Raw genomic sequence first — 22381 nt, forward strand, 5'->3', positions numbered from 1 at the left:
AATCCCAGAGGAAGGGTCCTCCTGGAGAAAGTGGAAGAAGGACAGGGGGCTCTTGTGAGCAGAGGTGGGGCTGTCTGAGTGGAAAGGCGCTCTCCATTTGTGCCCTGGGGGGCACTGGGACCCACACACAGACCAAAGCCTGCTCAGTTCCCTTCTCACGTCTGTGTTCTTAACAACTGAAATTGAGTTCAGTGTGCGTCTCAAACCCACTGGCCGTGAGGAATGTGAATTCTTTAATTTTTGTAAATTGATCATTATCTATGGAAGCATTTAGGAAGCCTTGGTTTTCACCTTAACAAATATTTTGTCACCAACTCATTAGTGATCTACGTTGTAGCAGATACAAAAGAAATAACATTGCAAGTTTCTGCCCTTGAGTCTTCTCGGAACATAGTTTAGAAAATATTGGAAGGAGTACAGGACATTGCATAATAAAGCGTGAAACTGCTTTCAGCAACGTGCCAAAATGTGTGGGAGACTCATTAGGTGCTTCAGTTGGCCGGGAGTGTGAACTATAACTCACGTTTGTGATGGCGTCTTTATGGAATGTGGCTAAAATATTATGGGCTTGTGTGAAACAATTTGATTTATTTACATACAGAATTTTTACAAAAATCACTTTTAAAATTTTTATTTCAACTTTAAATTGATATTGTATTATGGTGAAGTCAAACTTTCTATAACTGTTTTCATTTCATATACTAGAGCATTATGAGTTTTCCCCAAATTGTTATTCAAACTTACAGAAAATGTAGAAAGAATAGTGCAGTGAATACTAATAGCCCTTCACCCAGACTCACATTTCTCACATTTATGTGTTCTCTGTCTGTGTCTGTCTATCTGTCTCTATCTAATATATCTAATTTATCTGTCTGTCTATCAATCAGTCTATCATCACACTTTTTCTCCAAATCATGTTCAAGTTTTAGATCAGATGTTTCATTTCTGAATACTTGTCATGTATCTCCTAACAAGGATGTTTGCCTGCATGGCCATAATACTATATCATACCCATTAACTTTGATGCAGTAATATTTAAAACTTCCCCCCTGTCTCAGAATATCCTCTGTAGCTGGGTTGTTTTCAACCCAGGATTCAGACGAGGGCCCTGCGGTGCTTTTAGCTGCCATGTCTGCCTCGCCTACCTTCATCTAGAACAGCGTTTGTTCCTTCCTTCTCTCTCACGACACTGATGTTTTTGAAGGGCCCAGGGCAGTTGCTCTTAGAGTTGCCACAACTTGGGTTTTTCTGAGTTTCCTTAATATTAGATTCAGTTTAAACATTTTTGGCAAGAATACTGTATAGGTGATGTTGTGCAAACATTATTTTAATCTGCAGTCTGGTGGATTGTTAGGGAGAGGCGGATATGTGGGCCCCTGGAGATGCAGCTGGCCGGCTGAGTGGTGCTGGAGTGGCGCTGGGCTTTGGGCTCGGGACGGCCAGTCCGGCCACTTGGTCCCTCTCCTCATGCTGTCTGCTGGAATACGCTGAGGAGGCACGCTCTCTGTCGTTAGCTAGGGCTTGGCCCGAATCCTGAGGCTGGGCGATTGTCTATTTCTTTATAACTCCTTGCTCCTTCTATTCAGAATTCCTCTTTCTAGGGTCCTCTGTCTCGCTGTCGACCCACATCAGAGCCCTCTCCTGGAGGAAGCCAGTGGTAGGAATTGTACACCAAGCATTGAGCTTTCTGAAGAGGCCACACGTGAACAGAGCAAAGCCTTGATGGGCTGGGATACCTGCCTGGTCACCTGTGGGCTGTGGCCTTGGGCTATGACCTGTCCTTCTGTTCTTTGTCAGGGTGAATTTGGCCTATCCAGCTTGCCTTATGCAGCAAAGTAGCTAAAAGATACATTGACACCCTAGGATTCTCTTTGGACTCACATAAAAACAAAATTTTTTTAACACTTTGAGTCAAAGAAATGCGATTATCTAATTTTATAGGCAAAGTTTTTTTTTTTAAAGTATCTTTTCCAGGGCCGGCCCTGTGGCTTGGTGGTTAAGTGCGCGCGCTGCGATGCTGGTGGCCCGGGTTCGGATCCCGGGTGCGCATCGAGGCACCACTTCTCCGTTCATCCTGAGGCCGAGTCCCGCATACAGCAACTAGAAGGATGTGCAGCTACGACATACAACTATCCACTGGGGCTTGGGGGGGAAAAAATAAAAATAAATAAAATCTTTAAAGTGTCTTTTCCAGCTTTTTCAGTATTTCTGAAACTCAGCCGGCTGCAGCATTCTGATATATCTTTGAAATGGTCCTGCATGCTGGTTTTCATCATGAATCTCCCTTCTAGATAGCTCTCTGAAACTGAACATTCTGCTTGAGAAAGGATCTCACATATTAGGATATGGAAAAAAATGTTGTTTTATATAAGAATAATGCCCAAGGGCCGGCCCTGTGGCTTGGTGGTTAAGTGCGCGCGCTGCAATGCTGGTGGCCCGGGTTCGGATCCTGGGTGCGCATCAAGGCACCACTTCTCCGTCCATCCTGAGGCCGAGTCCCACATACAGCAACTAGAAGGATGTGCAGCTATGACATACAACTATCTACTGGGGCTTTGGGGGGAAAAAATAAAAATAAATAAAATCTTAAAAAAAAAAAAAAAAGAATAATGCCCGAGGATCAATACATATAGGTTTCATGTCTCAGAAGTAGTCGTCCGTATATTTATGAAAGCACCCTAGGTCACTTTGATGCAGTTGATGGTGAAGAAATCTCTGTATAAGGATTCAGGATGTGTGCCAGAAGTGATTATGGCAGCATACAGCAGGCAGCCTGCCCTCAGACGAGGCAAAGACTGAGTGTGTGCTCTTCAAAGAGGAAAGGGTTATTGTGCCTTATCCCAAGTATAAAAATATAAAAATGCAGTAAATACCTTTAGTCCATTTCAGATTTGCCTGTGCCATACCCCCCTGGTGGTGGTCTGTATGATTTTGTCCTTATTTCCGTTAAGAGTTGGTCTTACAAAACATATTTTCATGTTTGGTAGACTTTATGAAACCCAGATCTCTCTGCTCAGTAAATGTTTAGACTTCTGAATTTTCCTTTTGTATTATTCCCTAATTACTTAGATTTCGTTTGCATATGAAGAAGTGCTTGCCTTTGCCATCAGATCCACCCCCACTTTTTTTTAAGTTTTTTGTTAAGGTATGTTATGGACTAGAGTTTAATTTTTTTCCAAAAAAGTTATTGACATTATAACTTTTTACTCTAGTTTATACAACTGTTTTTTTAAGCCTTAGATAGTTTTAACACTAACATCTTTGATGTTTTAATTCTAACTTAGACTTTTTGTTAGTGTGATAACTACATTTCTTACCCAGATCCTGCTTCTGAAGCCTAATTCTATTGTACTATGTTTAGTAGATGTTAAACAGAAAAGTATGAAACAAATGATAATAGTTTTTTTTCTTTTCTGTCAAGTTCAAAGGCTAATATGGAGTATTTTGGAATTTATAATCATCAGCTGGTAGCTCTAAGCTGTGAAATCTTGTTCTTTGCTATAGAGACTGGAGAGATAGTGAGGAGGTACTTCTTTGAAAATCAAAGTGATGTAAGTCAGTGTACATTTACCTTCTGAAATGTTTGTCTTCTGATAGCATATACACATGAGGACTCCAGTTCCTGGGAGTATGAATACCATGGAAATGGAAACATTTAAGAGACAGCAAACACTGACACTAACAGGTATGTAGCAATTAACCAGCGTTAAACAAACAAACAAACAAACGACACTTGCCTGATACCTTTGGCCTTTTATTTCACAACTTTTTATCCTTTTAATGGAAAATCCACAAGTATGTCATAAATGGGTTCTATGGGCTCGGGAAAGTGATTGTGCCTTATTTCACTGATAATCAGAACTCGTTTGTTCTTACTCAGAACGAACTAATTCAACATGCTGTTGATCAGTTTGGCCAGTTAGTGCGTTGCAGTGGGAGATGTGGTGAAGACGTCGTCTCGAATAGGAGGCCGTCCCAGCACACAGGGAGTGGCAGGACCTGGGGTGGACCAGGGGCCCTGGGACCTGGCCCTCAGCTCTGGGTTTATCAATACACTCACGAACCAAACACATGAAAGACCAGGTCACCCACTTGAATGTCAAGATACCTGGGGAGCGAATTATTCCACAGCAGGTTTGGAATCAGAACAAAGTGAGATGGATAATCTCAAAAGATGCGGTTTATCCAATCCGCGAAAAGTCTAGCGTGATTGAGGTTACCCCTCTAGTGATTGTCATGTAGATGGATGTGTTCTGCTCGCTTGAGCTGTAATTGTACAGCATCACAGTAGCCTGCACTTCTGATAGAAGCAGGCATAGTGCAGCATGAACTCTGAAGACAGAGCCTGGCTCAGTGTCTTGTGCTGTGATTGGAGTGTGATGTCACAGATTCTCCTAAGAGACCTTGACTGGAGGTGTGCTGCCCTGGGCTGGGCTTTCAGCATGCGGGGGTGACTTCAGGAGGCCCTCTCCAGCAGCCTATGCCGGCAGCACAAAGTATCTGTGTCGAGGCACCTGGCGGGTGCTGGTCCTGGAGTGCCGGGGTGGGACTGGGGATCCAGCTAGCATTTGGGGGCCATTGCAGGCTCTGCCACGTGTAAATTGTTTTTTGGCAGATTGTGCCTGTTTTGTTTACTCAGCCATGTGTGCAAGCTAATGGTGTTTGTGCAGGCTTAGAGATTATCCTTAAATGTGCTGGACACTCAATGCACCTGTGTGCAGTCAAAGGGACTTTCAAATTTTACTTTTAATTCTAGAGCCATCTATGGTCTTTCAGGCTTTGCAGGCCGTGTGGCCACAGACAGTGGACAAGTGAATGGATAGGCTGTGTCCCAATGAAACTATTTATCAAAACAGACGGCAGACTGGATTTGGCCCGCGGGCTGTAGTTTGTCTGTCCCTGCAATGGAGAAAGAGGAGAGATGAGTTCTGGTGAAGAGGAACGGGGAAAGCTTCTTGGAGGAAGTGGTGATTGAGCTGGGCCTTGGAAGAGTGGGGTTTGGGTGATGGGAGGCAAAGGGGGCACCCTCCAGGATTGGGGATCCTGTAGGCAAAGGCACAGCGGGGAGGAGACAGGCGAGGTGTAGGCAGGTTTGCTTGTCTGGTTTGAGTAGCACGTGAAGGGGGACTGAAGAAGGACAGCATGGTGGCGGAGAAAAGAAACGCTGAGCCAAGGGCTGCTGTGGATCTGAGAACAGTCCGAGTGAGTCACTGAGCGTGAGGAAGACCGCCCTGTGGAGGGTGAAGGACTGACGGGAGGGAGGGAGGTGGCTGGGGAGTGGGGCAGCTTTGGGGCCGACCCCAACAGGTGGTGACAGGGGCTAGGTTCATGGCCATAGGCAAAGGTTAGTCACCACTGGATTCTAGAAATTACCTTTTTTTTTTTTTTTTTTTTGCTTGCATAAGGTAAAATAAAATCTTTTAAATTGGCTGCTTTGAGAACTTTTACAACAGGCACAACTGCTGTAAAAATGATTTTTTTTTTTTTAAATGTGATCTTGTCTTAGAACAGTTTGAAGTTTTTTTGTTTTTTGTTTTTTAACCATTTTTAAGTGTACAGCTTGGTGGCATTAAAGTACATTCTCATTGTGCGACCATCCCCAACGTCCATGTCCAGAACTTTTCATCTTCCCAAACTGAAACTCTGTCCCCATTAAGCACTAACTCCCATCCCCCTCCCCCAACCTCTGGCCCTCACCCTTCTACTTTCTGTCTCTATGACTTTGACTCCTCTAGGAACTTCATGTGTGTGAAATCGCACAGCGTTCGTCCTTTTGTGACTGGCTTATTTCACTCAGCATAATGTTCTCAAGGTCCCTTCATGTTCTAGCATGTGTCAGAATTTCCTTCCTGTTTAAGGCTGAATAATATTCCATTGTTTGTGTATACCATATTTTGTCCATCCATTCATCTGACCGTGGACATTTGGGACAGTAATTCAGTTTTGGGGAGCAGTGAAGTCCATCAGTGTCTCCAGGTCAGTTTCCATCATGCTTTGAAATATTGAGAGTCTGGGTTTGGTTTCTCATGCTTACAGGACAAATGCCTCCCACCCCTCAGGCTGCTCGCTCACAGGACAGAAACAAAGCCAGCAGCAGTACGACCCCTCCACAGGATCTCCAGTGCAGAAGGCCACTTGCACACTCCTCCTCTGCAGCTCCCCGGCAGGCTGCCCCGGGCTGGCCTCCCCACTGCCATGTCTCTGCAGCTGCCACAGCAGCCCCTGCCAGAGCTGCAGGCACAGCCCCAGGGTCCAGAAAAGACCCAGCTACCAGCTTCGCCGCTTGTGCCCCTGCTGCCAGGCCAGCTCTTGGTGCCCCAGCATTCTGCAGCCAGCGCCCCGTGTCCTGGCCCACAGGCAGGCAGCACCCCAGGTATTCAGTGGAGCTCTCCCTACAGCCTGGCACACGCCAGTCCTCACCAGACCGCACGTGCAATCAGGCCAGGGTGACGCTGGTTGTGCTGTCTAAGGATTTGTGCATATGTGCATTCCCAGTAAATTTGAAGGAGTAGTTTTTATTGTTAAATGTTTTTTACCTCTTAGGTACTTAAAATTAAATGGTTAGGGCCATAGGGCAACGTTTTGCTAAAAGTTCTAGTGGAGTAGAAAATGTAATGAGCTCTTGAGCTGTAGAGTTTGCGACCTGGTGAATAACTGGCTGTTTCCTGGACAGACTGTGGCACTGACACCGCTATCGCTGGATGCTGGCCAGGCTGCTCAGCGCCTTCCAGCCAGCGTGCTACCTGCTTAGTCTCCACCCTCAGTGCCCCTGTCCATCTGTCCTGTGCAGACAGATGGCACCCTCCCAGCAAGCAACAAATCGACGTCTCCTGTAGCATCCAGACATGTCGGGCCCAGCTGTGACCTCAGTCCCCAGAGCTCAGAACACAGCCCACAGTGCAGAGGTCCAGCCACCGGACAGCTCCCAGGACAAAAGTGCAGAGCAGATAGAGCTGGTAAGAGAGTTTAGTTCTCAATGGGACCAGTAGTTTGTTATTAAGCTGCTTAGAGAAATTTGGAAATTGAAGAGTCTGCATATATTTTTCAATATGGCAGAGTGTAATTGAAGAGATCTTTTGAAAATTAGTCCTATCTCTGTGTCTGGTGCTTCTTTTACACTAGCCATCCCGCTCAGAGTCAAGAGCAGGGAGGGATCTAAAGGTGTGAACAGCGTGGGAAGTATTGCAGGGCACCCTTGAGCATCCTACCTGAGTGGTCCACATCTCTCCCTCTTCCCGACCTTTCTGACCCTCCCTTGTTCTGTTAGCCTGCCTTTCCTCCCCTTCCTGCTCCTTTTCTTGTCAGTCTTTATTTCTGCTCAGTGCCAGGCCCCGCTGCACATGTTGTCATATTTAAGCCTGGGAGCAGGGGTGAGATAGGGAGGGGGACACACAGGCTTCAGGGGCTCGGGATGATTTTTTGGTGATTGGCCAGAAAAGATGGTATTAGTTTTACTTTTGAGATTTATTTCTTCAGTATGACCCTACCCTTAGAATAAATACTAATTGTAGAGTTACAGCTGGTTGGTTAGAAAAAGCTTGATCACAAAATTGGAGTACTTATTCAGTACACTTTAGATGGGGAGCATGCTAGATGATTGGGAGAGAGATAATAAAGATTAATTTAGTCCTTAAGGGAAATTATATAAAAACACAGCAGGCACAAACACAACATTATGTAAAATGAATGGGTAACCCCGGATGTTGCATGGAAATATAGGGCCCTGCAGCAGTATTACAAGTTCAAAGACAGAGTGGAGTCACCTAGTGGATTTAATGAGAAAATAAAAATTAGGTGGTTAGAATATCGGAAATTTTAAAATAATGTTAAAAATTAAGATTGTCTTTATGATCCCCTTACTGAACAAATTGAAAACTTAATACAGAGTTTTAAGTGATTTATCCAAGGACAAATGGATAGTTGGAGGAAAAGCCAGGATTTAAACCTAAGAATCACCCTAGTCGGGGTGTGATCTTAAATATCACCTCAGTCAAGATATAAACCTAAATATCATTTCAGTCCAGGTGTGAACCTAAAAAGCACCTCAGTCACGGTAAGAACCTAAATATCACTCCAGTCAGGAATGACCCTAAATATCACCTCAGTCAGAATGTGAACCTGGGGGCCGGCCCAGTGGCGTAGCGGTTAAGTGCGAGCGCTCTGCTTTGGCAGCCCAGGGTTCGCAGGATCAGATCCCAGGCGCGCACCAACACACTGCTTGTCAAGCCATGCTGTGGCGGCGTCCCATATAAAGTGGAGGAAGATGTGCACAAAAAGAGGAGGATTGGCATCAGATGTTGGTTTAGGACTGATCTTCCTTACAAAAAAATAAATAAATAAAAAATAAAAAATAAAAGAATGTGAACCTATATCACCGCAGTCAGGGTGTGACCCTAAATATCACCCCAGTCAGGGTGGAACCTAAATATCACTCCAGTCAAGGTGGAACTCTAAATATCACCTAGTCAGGGTGTGATCCTAATCACCCCAGTCAGTGAGTGACCCTAAAATTCACTCCAGTTAGGATGTGAACCACCCTAAATCTAAATATAACCCCCGGCAGGGAGTGACCCTAAACATAGCAAGGAGTGACCCTAAACATCTTCAGTTAACGTGTAAACCTGAAAATCACCTCAGTCAGGATCTGGCACTAAATATCACTTCAGTCAGGCTGTTAACCCTAAAAGTCACTTCAGTTAGGGTGACACCCTAAATATCACTCCCGTCATAATGTGTACTTAAATATCACTCCAGTTAAGGTGGCACGCTGAATATCACCAAGTCAGGGGATGACCTTAAATATCACCCTAGGTAGAGTGTGAATCTAATTATCACCCCAGTCAGGATCTGAACCTAAATATTACCTCAGTCAGGATCTGACCCTAAATATTACCTCAGTCAAGGTATGAACCTAAAAATCACCTCAGTCTGGATGTGAACCTAAATATCACTCTGGTTAGGATGTGAACTTAAATAACATTCCAGTCAGGACCTGAACTTAAATACCATCCCGGTCAGGATAACCCTAAATATCATTGCAGTCAAGGTGTGACCCTAAATATCACCCCAATCAGTATGTGACCCTAAAAATCACTACAGTCAAGGTGTGATGCTAAAAATCTCCTCAGTCAGAATAAGACCCAAAATATCACCATAGTCTGGATGTGACCATAAAAATCACTCCAGTCAAGGTGTGAATGTAAGTTTCACCCCAGTGAGAATCTAAACCTAAATATAACCTCAGTCATGATCTGACCCTAAATATCACCTCTGTTAGATGTAAACCTAAATATCACCTCAGTCAGTGTGTGCACCTAAATTTTCCACTCAGGATCTAAACCTAAATATCATTCCAGTCAAGATGTGAACCTAAATATCATTTCAGTCAAGATGTGAACCTAAATATCATTTCAGTCAAGATGTGAACCTAAATATCATTTCAGTCAAGATGTGAACCTAAATATTATTTCAGTCAAGGTGTGAACCTAAATATCACTCCAGTCAGGATCTTTCCCTAAATAGCTCCTCAGGCAGGATGTTAACCCTAAAAATCACTTCAGTCAAGGGATGAACCTAATATCACTCCAGTCAGGAACTGAACTAAATATCATGCCAGTGAGGGTGTGACCCTAAATATCACCCCAGTCAGGGTGTGAACCCAGATATCACTCCAGTCACAATGTGTACCTAAATTACACTTCAATTACAATGTGAACCTAAATGTCACCCCTGTCAAGGTAGACCTCGAAGTATCCCCTAGTCAGGGTCTGACCCTAATATGAACCCAGTCCCTAAATTTCACTCCAGTTAAGAGTGTGAACCACTCTAAACCTAAATATCATCCAGGCAGGGAGTGACCCTAAATATCACCTAAGTTAAAGTGTAAACCTAAAAATCACCTCAGTCAGAATCAGACCCTAAATATTGCCTCAGTCAGGCTATTAACCCTAAAAATCACTTCATTCATGGTTTGACCCTAAATATTACCACAGTTAGGATGTGAACCTAAATAGCACTCCCATCTGATTCTTAACCTAAGTATTACCTCAGTCAGGATCTGACCCTAAATATCACCTCAGTCAAGGTGTGAATCTAAAAATCACCTGAGTCAGGATCTGAGCCTAAATACCATTCCAGTCAAGATGTCAATCTAAATATGATTCTAGTGAAAGTGTGACCTTAAGTATCACCTCAGTCAGGGCGTGACCCTAAATGTCACCCAAATTATCTCTAACCCTAAATATAACCTCATTCAGGATCTAAACCTAAATATCACTTCAGTCAGGATGTGGCCCTAAATATCGCCTCAGTCAATGTGTGAACCTAAAATAACCTCAGTCAGGGTGTGAACCTAAATATCACTCCGGTCAGGATCTGAACCTAATTATCATTTCACTCAAGATGTGAACCTAAATATCCCTCCAGTCAGAGTGTGACCCTAAATATAATCCCAGTCTGGATGTGACCCTAAATATCATCCCAGTCAGGATATGACCCTAAATATAAACCCAGTTAGGTTCTGAACCTAAATATGTCTTCACTCAGAATGTGAACCTAAATGTCACCCCAGTCAGAATCTAAACTTAAATATCATTCTGGTCAAGAAGTGAAGCTAAATGTCATGCCAATCAGGTTTTGACCCTAAATATCACCCTACTCAGGATGTGATATCAATCACCCCTGTCATCATGTTAACCCTAAAAATCACTCCAGGCCCAATGTGACCCTAGAAAACACCCCAGTAAGTATGTGACTCTAAATATCACCCCAGCCAGGGTGTGACCCTAAATATCACCTCAGTCAGCATCTGACCCTAAATATCACCTCCCTTAAGATGTGAACCTAAAAATTGCCTGAGTCAGTATATGAACCTAAATACCATTCCAGTCAGGATCTGAACCTAAATATCATTCCAATCAAGATGTGACCCTAAATATACCCTCAGTCAGTATCTAAACCTAAATATCACCTCAGTCAATGTGTGAATCTAAAAATAACTTCAGTCTGGGTATGAACCTAAATGTCTTCCAGTCAGGATCTGAACCTAATTATCATTCCAGTCAAGAAGTGATCCTAAATTTAAATCCAGTCAAAGTGTTTCCTTAAATATCACCCCAGTCAGGATGTGACAATTAGTATCACCTCAGTGAAGGCGTAAACCTAAAAATGGATGAGGCCAAAAAATCATTCCAGTGAGGGTATGATGCTAAATACTACCCCAGTTAGAGTGTGAACCTAAATATCACTCCCATCTGGATCTAAACCTCAATATCGTCTAGTCAGGATCTGACCCTAAATATCACCTCAATCTGGCTGTTAACCCTAAAAATCATTTCAGTCAAGGTGTGACTCTTAAATATCACTCCAGTCAGGATCTTAACCTAAATATCATTCCAGTCTAACTGAGAACCTAAATATCAGTCTGGTCGAGGTGTTACCTTAAGTATCATCATAGTCAGGATCTGACCCTAGATATCACCTCAGGCATGATGTAAACCTAAAAATCACCTTAGGCAGGGTGTGAACTTAAATATCACTCTAGTCAGAATGTGAATCTAAATATCACTCCAGTCAGTGTGGGACTCTAAATATCACCTGGTCAGGGGTTACCCTAAGTGTCACCCCAGTCAGGATGTTGACCCTAAAAATCACTCCAGTCAGGGTGTGACCATAAAAATCACGCCTGTCAGGGTGTGAGTCTAAATAAGACCACAGTCACGCTGTAACCTTGACTATCACCCCAGTTAGGATAGAACCTAAATATCACTCCCAGCAGATTCTAAACCTAAATATCGCCTAGTCATGATCTGGCCCTAAATATCACCTCAGTCAAGGTGTGAACCTAGGGGCCAGCCCCATGGCATAGTGGTTAAGTGCATACGCTCTGCTGCTGGCGGCCCAGGTTCAATCCCGGGTGCGCACTGACGCACTGCTTGTCAGGCCATGTTGTGGCAGCATCCCATGTAAAATAGAGGAAGATGGGCACGGATGTTAGCCCAGGGCCGGTCTTCCTCAGCAAAAAGAGGCGGATGGGCATGGATGTTAGCTCAGGGCTGATCTTCCTCACACACACAAAAAAGGTGTGAACCTAAAAATCATTTCAGTCTAGGTGTAAACCTAAATGTCACTCCAGTCAGAATGTGAATCTAAATATCAGTCCAGTAGAGGAGGGACTCTAAATATCACCCCAGTTAGGGTGTGAACCTCAATATCACTCCCATCAGTATCCAAACCTCAATATTGCCTTGTCAGGATATGACGCTAACTATCACCTCAGTCAAGGTGTGAACCTAAAAATCATCTAAGGCAGGTGTGAAGTTAAATATCTCTGCAATCAGAATGTGAACCTAAATATCACCCCAGTGAGGGTGTGACCCTAAATTTCACCCCAGTTAGGGTGTGAACCACTCTAACCTAAATACCACCCCAGGCAGAGAGTGACCCAAAGTATCACCTAAGTTCAGATATAAACCTAAAAATCACCTCAGTCAGAATCAGACCCTAAACATCGCATTGGTCAGGCTGTCAACCCTAAAAACCGCTTCAGGCAGGGTGTGACCCTAAATATTACCACAGTTAGGATGTGAACCTAAAAATCCCCCCACTCAGGGTGTGACCGTAAGTATCACTCAAGTTAGGGTGTGAACCTGAATATCACTCCCCTCAGGGTTTCAACCTAAATATCACCTCAGTCAGGATCTGACCCTAAAAATCACCTTATTCGTGGTGTGACTCTAAATATCACTCCAATCAGAATGTAACCCTATATTTCACTCTAGTCAGGATCTCAACTTAAGTACCGCTCCAGTCAAAATGTGACCCTACGGTCTGGCCTAGTGGTATAGTGGTTGAGTTCGCATGCTCCACTTTGGTGGCCTGGGGTTCGCAGGTTTGGATCCTGGGCGTGGACCAACGCACCACTTATCAAGCCATGCTGAAGTGCTGTCCCATATAAAATAGAGGAAGATGGTTACAGATGTTAGCCTAGGGCCAATCTTCCTCAGCAAAAAGAGGAGGATTGGCAACAGATGTTAGCTCAGGGCTAATCTTCCTCACACACAAAATAAATGTGACCCTAAAAATCACCCTAGTCAGGATGTGACCCTAAATATCACCCCATTCATGGTATGACCTAAAAAAGCACTCCAGACAGGGTGAAACCCTCAATATCACCATAGTTAGGACTTGAACCTAAATATCACTCCAGTCAGGATCTGAACCTAAATATCACTCCAGTCAAAGTGTGACCCTAAACATCAACCCAGTCAGGGCATGACCTAACAATCACCCCAGTCAGGGTGTGACCCTAAATATCACCTACCATCTGGTTTTATAGGTGTGTATAATAGCCTTATTTTCCTTTGGCAGCTAAGGGAGCTGGTTATGTAAATGTGTGTTTGTATGTTTTTAAGGAATTCTATGCTAAACAAAGTTTAAATCTTATTGGACTATCTGGATAAATTTATGTGCCCTTTTATATATTTTTAAAAGTTTGAAATACCTGCACATAACTTTTATAATAATCTAAACAAATCTAAAAGAAAAGATTTTATAATACTTCTGAAGAAATATTACCATACTACTGTTACATATGTGTGATATAACTTTATATTTATTAGCTTGGTGGGATACTGTGAATAGAAGTTTCCTTTATTAACATTTCAATCTAAGAAAAAATATATTTGGCAGAATAATCTGAGATTTTACATTCTAAGAGGCTTTGTGTATTTCTTGAAGGTGTTGAAGTATAACCTTGTCATACATTTGTAATGATATTTTATTTTATTTATTTATTTTCTTTTGTGAGGAAGATCAGCCCTGAGCTAACATCTGATGCCAATCCTCCTCTTTTTTTCTGAGGAAGATTGGCCTTGAGCTAACAAGCATGCCCATCTTCCTCTACTTTATATGGGACACCGCCACAGCAGGGCTGGACAAGCAGTGTGTAGATGCGTGCCCGGGATCTGAACCTGCGAACCTGGGCCTCCATAGCGGAGCGCATGCACTTAACCGCTTGTGCCACCGGGCTGGCCCCTGTAATGATATTTTATTTTATTTTATTTTATTTTTTTTTAAAGATTTTATTTGTGTATTTATTTTTCCTCCAAAGCCCCAGTAGATAGTTGTATGTCATAGCTGCACATCCCTCTAGTTGCTGTATGTGGGAAACGGCCTCAGCATGGCCGGAGAAGTGGCACGTCGATGCACGCCTGGGATCCAAACCCGGGCCGCCAGCAGCGGAGCGCACGCACTTAACCGCTAAGCCACGGGGCCGGCCTTGTAATGATATTTTAGATGTGATCTTTTATCATTTTTTGTATAGAGATTAAATATGTGTAATATGTTAATTATTGTCAAAAGTTTTATGTGCTTTAAATGTTTTATTTAATATTTAAATATTAGGGCCGGCCCTGTGGCTTGGTGGTTAAGTGCGCGCGCTGCGATGCTGGCGGCCTGGGTTCGGATCCCGGGTGCGCATCGAGGCACCACTTCTCTGTCCATCCTGAGACCGAGTCCCACATACAGCAACTAGAAGGGTGTGCAGCTGTGACATACAACTATCTACTGGGGCTTTGGGGGCAAAAAATAAATAAAATCTTAAAAAAAAATACAAATAAAAATAAAAATAAATAAATAAATAAATAAATATTAAATAAAATCCCAATATTTGAGGTTTTCTGGACATCTTTTATTATGATAAAAACATACTTTGTATGATTTCAATCTTTAAAAATTTGCTTAAGTTTATTTTATGGCTTGAAGTATAGTCTGTCTTAGTGAATATTCCATGTATCCTTTAAAAGGATGTGTATTCTGCTGTTGTTGGGTGGAGTGTTCTATAAATACCAAGTAGGTCTAGTGGTTGATTATGCTGTAGGGTCTGGATGTTCTCTGATTTTGTATCTACCTCTTCTGTTGAATGGTGAGAGGAAGGTGGACATCTCCAGCTACAATCACAGACTTGCCTGTTTCTCCTTTCAGTTCTCTTGGTTTTGCTTGATGTATATTGTAGCTCTGTTGTTAAGTACATACATGTTCAGGATTGTTATGTCTTCTCATGAGTTGACCCTTTTATTATTATGGGTAATGTTTAGGATAAAACTCGCTGTTTTCCTTTGCTCTCACACTTCACTTCTAGCCACCAAATATGTGGAGTTTTCCCACACTGACCAATTCTCCGACACCAGCTGGGTGTCCTACAATTCAGTTCAATTCCAACACTATCTGCCTGGAGTCAGCGTCAGATCCCACAGGTTAAGGGCTCAGTCCCACAAGACTGCCCCCAGCACTTCATACACTAATTGCAAGTCCCAGGTTGGCCCCAGCACTTCTGACTGACCAGCTCTAAGTCAGGGTTCCCGTTTTAGCTGCGTGTGCCATGGCCGCTGCCCAGCTTCTCATCTAGGGTCCACCCTTGGGGAAAAGCCATGAGAGAAAATAGGAAAGAAAACCTGGAAACTCACCTCCATGCAGTTTACTTCTCTAAGTTTTAAATCTTCTCCACAATCCTCTTGCTTTTGTTTACTTTTCAGAGTATTTGATTTTTTGTAGTGTAACTAAAGTTTTTAGTTGTAATTGGTGGGAAAGATAGGCTATAATGGGCTAATTCCATCTTGGCCCTGTTTTGTTTTGAATATTAGAGTATATTTTATTTTACTGTAATTCTAAGAATAGTTGGAAATGGAAAGAATTGGAAATGGATTCTATTCTGAAGTCAAGATAGGTTAACAATAATTGTATTTAGTTATCAATGCTAGATAACAGGGTTTTTTTTGTGTGTGAGGAAGATCAGCCCTGAGCTAACATCTGATGCCAATCCTCCTCTTTTTGCTGAGGAAGACTGGCCCTGGGCTAACATCCGTGCCCATCTTCCTCTACTTTATATGAGACACTGCCACAGCATGGCTTGACAAGCAGTGCGTCGGTATGTGCCCGGGATCCGAACCTGTGAACCCCGGGCCGCTGAAGCGGAGTGCGCACATTTAACTGCTGCGCCACTGGGCCAGCCTCACTAGATATAACAGGTTTTGACAGAACATGTGCTGGGTTAGGAGTCAGAATAGCCAAATATTTTTTAAAACTTTTTACTAACTAGCCATGAGATATCGCCTAAGTTAGAGCTTTTCTCTGTGATGCTGTTTTCTTCTCTGTAAGAAAGGGACAATAGTAACTTCCTCATTTACGTTTTAAATCCTCATGAAGGTGGAATATCAATGCGGCAAGACACACTGGGGGTACACTGAACACCATAGATCCAGGTTCTGTGCAATTAGCACTGACAGATACAGCAGAGCCACAAGGAGGAATCTCCACGGTGATGGCTTTGGGGAAGTGCAAGACCGCTCGCCTGTGTCTGTTCAGTTTCTTAGTCTAAATGAGCAATGCAAGGATAGGACTCTAATCTGATCTGTGACTCCATTTTACGCAGTTGGTCCTGCTCCTGTCTTGCAGGAAAACCAGATCCATCAGCGAATAGCAGATTTAAGGAAAGAAGGCCTGTGGTCAGTGAGGCGGCTGCCGAAACTGCAGGAGGCCCCGCACCCCAGGTCGCACTGGGACTACCTGCTGGAGGAGGTGCAGTGGATGGCCACGGACTTTGCCCAGGAGAGGAGGTGGAAGGTGGCTGCTGCCAAGAAGGTAGGTTTGAATAGTAAACTTTGTGGAAATCGTAATATTTAAGAGAACTGAAGAATTCATTACATTAGGTAATAGAAGATTTCTACATTAACTATGGGTTATTTAATGTTTGATTTTTCATTACTAACTCTAAGACTTTACCTGACTCTATAGTTTTTGTACCTTTTTATTTACTCAATAACATCTATTAGGTGCCTGCTTGGTGTGAGGCGCTTTCCCTAGAGGTGTGTAAGGAGCAGCCAGCATGGATGAGCTCCAGTCCTCGCCTCTCAGGTTGCTCAGGGTGTCTCAGGGAAGACAAGGTGTCTAGAAATACACAGATGACCAGGGTGCACACTGGACACAAACAGAAGCCACGGAAGTGATAGGAATAGAGTGTGTGAGAGGCCAGAGGAGGAGAGATTACTTCTGCCTGGGAGGGCTACAAGGATGACATTTGACCAGGAGTTTAAAGAACTTCTAGGAGAAGAAGCAGTAGAACATTCTGTATGGTATAAATGAAGACTAGTTCCCCAAAGGCCCTGAGTATGCTTGAGGAATGGAAAGGACTCGTTTTGGCAAGGTCACGGAGCACGTGTAGGTGAGGCTAGACAGGCAGACTGGGTCAGGACGTGGAGGGCCTGGGACGGAGGGACAGGAATGCAGACTGTTTGGTATTTCCCAGGGAGCACTTGAGCAGAGACAGTCCAGGAGATGACAGTCCAGGGCGAGAGTGTCATGAGGAGCTGGGCTGAGGTGCAGCAGGACTGGAGCATTAAGAGAGGGGACTTCCTAGAAGGCCTGGTGACTGGGTGAGCGACGGCAGAACTGCAGGAGCGGAGCACTCCTCAGAGACGCGTGGGGGTAAGGCAGCAGGGTTGAAGGGTGAGCCTTTGGAAGGATTTTGTTGGGGCAGGTTGAGTAAGAGGGGTTCAGTGCTATGTGTTTGTAGCTTGAAAGGCTGACAGAGCAATGGGTGCATTGCTAGTAGGTAGGGCATGTCCAGGAGGTCGTCGTAAATGCAGGTCGACTTGGGAAGTGGGCGGAGCTGGGGAGAGGCTTGAGACCCCTCCACCTGGGTGTGTCTGGTGAGGCTGAGGAGCGGGTGAGACCCACAACCGAGTGAGGAGGAGACTCTTGGGCCTTCACGAGCCGGAGCAGCCTTCCCCAGCGTGTCTTCTATTACAGCCTGGTATCTCATCGAGCTTTTCTACTGGGACTCTTTCATACCAACCTGCATTTCACCTGGTCTAACTTGAGAAGGATTATCCTTTTTTTTTTTTTTTTTGTGAGGAAGATCAGCCCTGAGCTAACATCCGTGCTAATCCTCCTCTTTTTGCTGAGGAAGACCGGCTCTGAGCTAACATCTATTGCCAATCCTCCTCCTTTTTTTTTCCCCAAAGCCCCAGTAGATGGTTGTATGTCATAGTTGCACATCCTTCTAGTTGCTGTATGTGGGACGCGGCCTCAGCATGGCCGGAGAAGCAGTGCGTCGGTGCGCGCCCGGGATCCGAACCCCGGAGTTCACGCACTTAACCGCTAAGCCATGGGGCTGGCCCCAAGAAGGGTTATCTTTGAATGATTGTTGAATAGAAGCCTCTGTGATAATGGCGGTTCATATTTCTTCCCCACTTTACTGGTCATTAACATAAGGGTCTTCAGCTGATAATAAAGGGATTTTTTTTTTCTAGGAGAATATCCACTTCACTTTTTAATATTGATTATCATTAGAATTATTGATGAGCAGTAGAAGAAATGAATACTAAAAATGGAAAGAACAGACTCTCTGGAATTCTGCCTAACTAAATATGCATATCTAGTAAAAAAGGAGAAGTTTTCATATTACCGTGTGCGTTTAGAGAGCCTCATTGCTCATGTGGTGATGATTTCAGACAGGCGGGACTGTAGCTCGGTACCCTGAAGAGAGGGGGCGCAATGAAGTGAGAGCCCAGAAGGAGGAGCAGAACAAGTTGAGGTGAATCTCTGCCTCAATTGCCAGAGAAATAGAATATTTCTGGTCTAATGTTGGACAGATAAACACTCTTTTCCTCTAACATTTGCTCTCACATTTTAACTTGGAAATTAATGATTTTATGTTTTAATTCATAGTTTTCTTCTTTTAGGTAGTAGACGTTAAAATGCAAATTGAATTTCAAGAGAAACAAAAAAAGGCATTAAGTTTGAATAAAATATTCAAAAAGAGGTACCCAATTAAGTTAATTGAAATATTGTGTACTTATTCAGAAAACTATTCTGTGGTTTTTATGTTATCAGTGGCAACCCACTTTCAAGGTGAATTGTTAGAGTCCGTCCTTGTGCTGAGTGTAAAGAACTGTTATCCGCCTGGGGTGCGGCTTTGTGAGATTGAAACCTTGTAAACATTATGGACTATACCTTTGTAGGAAAGGATTCGAGGGTGTTTGAAGTGAGTGCTCAGCTTGAAAACAGGAGTGGTGTGGTAAGTGTTTTAATTGTGATGTTAGAATTATAGTCTTTGCTTTTAGTGACAGAGGTTTCACAGCGATATTATCCTTTGTGGGACAACTCCAATCACTTAGTCTTCTGGTTTGCCCTCCAGAGAGGGCAGATCCAGCTGTGATCTTTTCTTTTTTTTAAATAATTTTATTTATTTATTTTTCCCCCCAAAGCCCCAGTAGATAGTTGCATGTCATAGTTGCACATCCTTCTAATTGCTGTACGTGGGACGCGGCCTCAGCATGACCTGACAAGCGGTACGTCGGTGTGCACCCGGGATCCCGGGCCGCCAGCAGCGGAGCGCACGCACTTAACTGCTAAGCCACGGGTCTGGCCCATCCAGCTGTGATCTCTGAAACCACCCAGAAAGAGTCGATTTTAAAAATAGATTTTCTTAGGATTACTTAAAATCAAAACAAAATGTGTGGCCTTGCCCTTGGTTTGTACTTCCTAGAATTTGTGCCAACCAGTGACAGTGAAGTGTGGAGGCTGTGGTCTGATCAGTGTAAGGGCGTCATATAGGTTCACAGCGTATCTGCAATTCAAAAATCCCCAAAGCTCGTAAAAGCAGGACTGTTTTCCCTGGTGTGGCATGGTCTCCTACAGCAAAATCTGGCCGAGGCCAGCTGGTTCTCTCATCCTGCTCAGTGTGTGTTTGGGTGTTGGCTGGAGGTGCTTCCAGGCTCCACTGGGGCTCTTATGAATATTTTTAAAATGCTTATTTTGTTACCTTACTAAAATCTGAAATAGTCAGAATTCCAAACCTTATGTGACCCTAAGAATTTTGGGTAAGGGATTGTGTACCTACAATATAAATAAGACATGTTATTTACATTTATTGATATCCGAACATTCACTTTCAAATATGGGCGTGTCCTCTACAATAAGGTAGCGTCACCTATACTAGTGACCACATCAGTGCTGACAGTTTTCATTTTACGGTGGTGTTTTCCAGATTAACTTCCTGAGGGTACGCTTCCTCGGTCACCTTTCTCTCTTTGCTGCAGGCGATTGGGGTGCCCCCCTCACCGTGGTCAGAAGTTGTGACACAATGAAGTGGGAACTTGAATTAAAAGGCTAGTGTCCTGCTTTGAAAATTCTTTTGTATTTTGGTCGCTGAAGGGAGCTGAGAGGGAAGAGACAGGTATTGTGTCCTCACTCATATTTCTGAGACATTCCTTCCGTGTTTCTTTCCGTCCGTGTTTTGGGGGGTTGGTAGTTATCATTTCCCTCCTTCTCCTGCTTTCTGCTGCTGTTGTGACCTGCTGTCTGCTCCCTCGCAGAGGGAAGGACAGATGGAGAAAAGTGGGTCTAGTTGAAGCACCAGGTGTTTAGATTAACAACAGGAAAAGCAAATGTTCTTAAGAAGTAAGTGTTGGAGAGTTTCCCAGGAGATTGTGGGGTCTTCTTCCCAAGAGACCCCGGAACAGGGAGACCCATGGGCGTGGATGGCATCAATACAGAGAGTAAGGACCGCAGAGCTTCGTAAGATGCACTGTTTTATATAAAATGTGCCGTGTGTAACTCTCAGTGATGTTACTGTGAGTGCGCCTGACAGATTTTCTTGGATTTGTTTCCTGTTCTTGGAAATCCTGTTTATTTCGAGTATGGTCAGTCTAGCTATCCTTCTGTGGACATGTACAGATAGAACAATAGTGATGTGAAGAGCCGCGAAAGCGTAATTTTAGAAAAAATAGGATAGTATTGATGAGTTGAATCAATGTCCTCATTAGGTGTTTCCCACAGAACCTAAGAATGTACTTAAAAGTTTTTTTGGTATATAAAGATTGAAATCTTTCCTGCAGGTATATTTTTCTGCATGATTTATGTTATTCATCTTAAAAATAAGCTCTTACTTTACTCTTTCTCAATACCAGCCTGGCATAATGTGACATCCCTGCGCTAGGCCGGAGCCACGGCGAGCTCAGGGCTTTGGTGCAAGAGGGGCCCCTGAGCATGTGAGATCGCGCCCTCTTTCTGGGCGCCTGTCTCACTCAGTCTTCTCAGGAACCTTTCTTTCCTGATCAGCACTTCTCTTCCCACCGACTCTTTCCTATCTTGTTTAAGTGCGCTCAAGTTTCTTATTTTACAAATGGCAAGATGGAAAAAATATTGCAACATATAAAACAACAGCTTTAGTTTTCTAAATGTCTGAAAAGTTCTTACAAATCAGTAAGAAAATACTGAGTAACCCAAAGGGAAATGGGTGAAAGATATAAGCAAGCATTGCACAGAGAAAGAATGCATCCAAGAAAAGGTGTGGCTGCTGCGTGAGGAACGCAGGTCAGAACCCAGCGCAACTCCGAGCTGGTAAAGGTGTGGAGCTGGCCTCTCGGACACGGCTGGGGCGGGCGGACTGCCATTCTGAGGGCGGTGTGGAAACGCCTGCCAGAGTTCAGGTGCACGAGCTCCCGGCCCCAGCACATCCACCGCTAAGAGCGTCCTTTATAAGTACGGTCACAGAAGAGTGCCAGGGCACAGAGGCGGTAGTTACAGCACTGATTTGTGCCAGCAGCAAAGGGGACGTGGCCTGAATGTGTGTTCAGGAAAGAAGTGGTCCCATGACTTTCCCAGCATTTACTCGGTGGGTGTGGACAGGCCAACACGGGTCATCTCGGGGACCAAGGAGAGCTGGGCAGGGTATGGGGTGTGCTTCTGTTGTCACGAAGGACACTCACCTGCACACGCGCTGGAGAAACGGGTAGAGGGCTCCCCACAGGGTGCAGGGTGCGCGGAAGCCCAGGGGGGTGCGGCATGCCAGGCTGGGGAGGGCCTGCATGCGCCCCTGCAGTGGGAGCTGGGGACCAGCCCCCTGCCTGTGTCCACTGGCTGCCCCCCAGAGCCAGCAGGAGGCCTGGTGTGTCCCTGAGGCCCCCGAGCAGGGTGGAGGAGGTAGGGAGGGCACGGGGGCACTTGGGACAGTCCTGCAGACCTGCTCGGGGCTCCTGGAGGAAGCCGGTTCCGTGGCTGGCTGACACCTGTCCTGGCCGATCTCTCGGTCTCCTCCAGGCTTCTCGGGCCCCCCAGCCGTGTTTCAGGCCTCTTTCTTCCTGTTTGTTCCTTGGTGTGTTTATCCACCGCCTCCTCCATACTGAAGGCTCCTCAGGCTCAGCATAGCTCATTCTCAGTAATGGCCAGGCCAGCGTCCACCCAATTTCTCAAGCCAGAAACCTTTGAGGGAGTCCCCTTTGACCCCGTCTCCTTCCATCACCCTCTGAGCCAGCCGAGTCGGTCCCCAAGCCCAGCTGACTCTACCTCCTGAGCGTGCGAGACGGCTCGTGGTCTGCCT

General features: G+C 44.5%; 1 protein-coding gene across 1 annotated transcript in view; it reads left to right on the plus strand.

The window, feature by feature from the left end:
- Positions 1-22381, plus strand: part of LOC147912496 (putative chromatin regulator EP400P1) — a 37890-nt gene that overhangs the window by 8844 nt on the left and 6665 nt on the right. Inside the window, 1 exon segment of the mRNA XM_087423523.1 lies at positions 16453-16638. Within this exon segment, the coding sequence (XP_087279649.1) occupies positions 16453-16638 (186 nt within the window).

The sequence above is a fragment of the Ceratotherium simum genome, chromosome 35 (assembly GCF_057802395.1).
Source record: "Ceratotherium simum simum isolate JZ-2026a chromosome 35, ASM5780239v1, whole genome shotgun sequence".
Taxonomy (NCBI): Eukaryota; Metazoa; Chordata; class Mammalia; order Perissodactyla; family Rhinocerotidae; genus Ceratotherium; species Ceratotherium simum.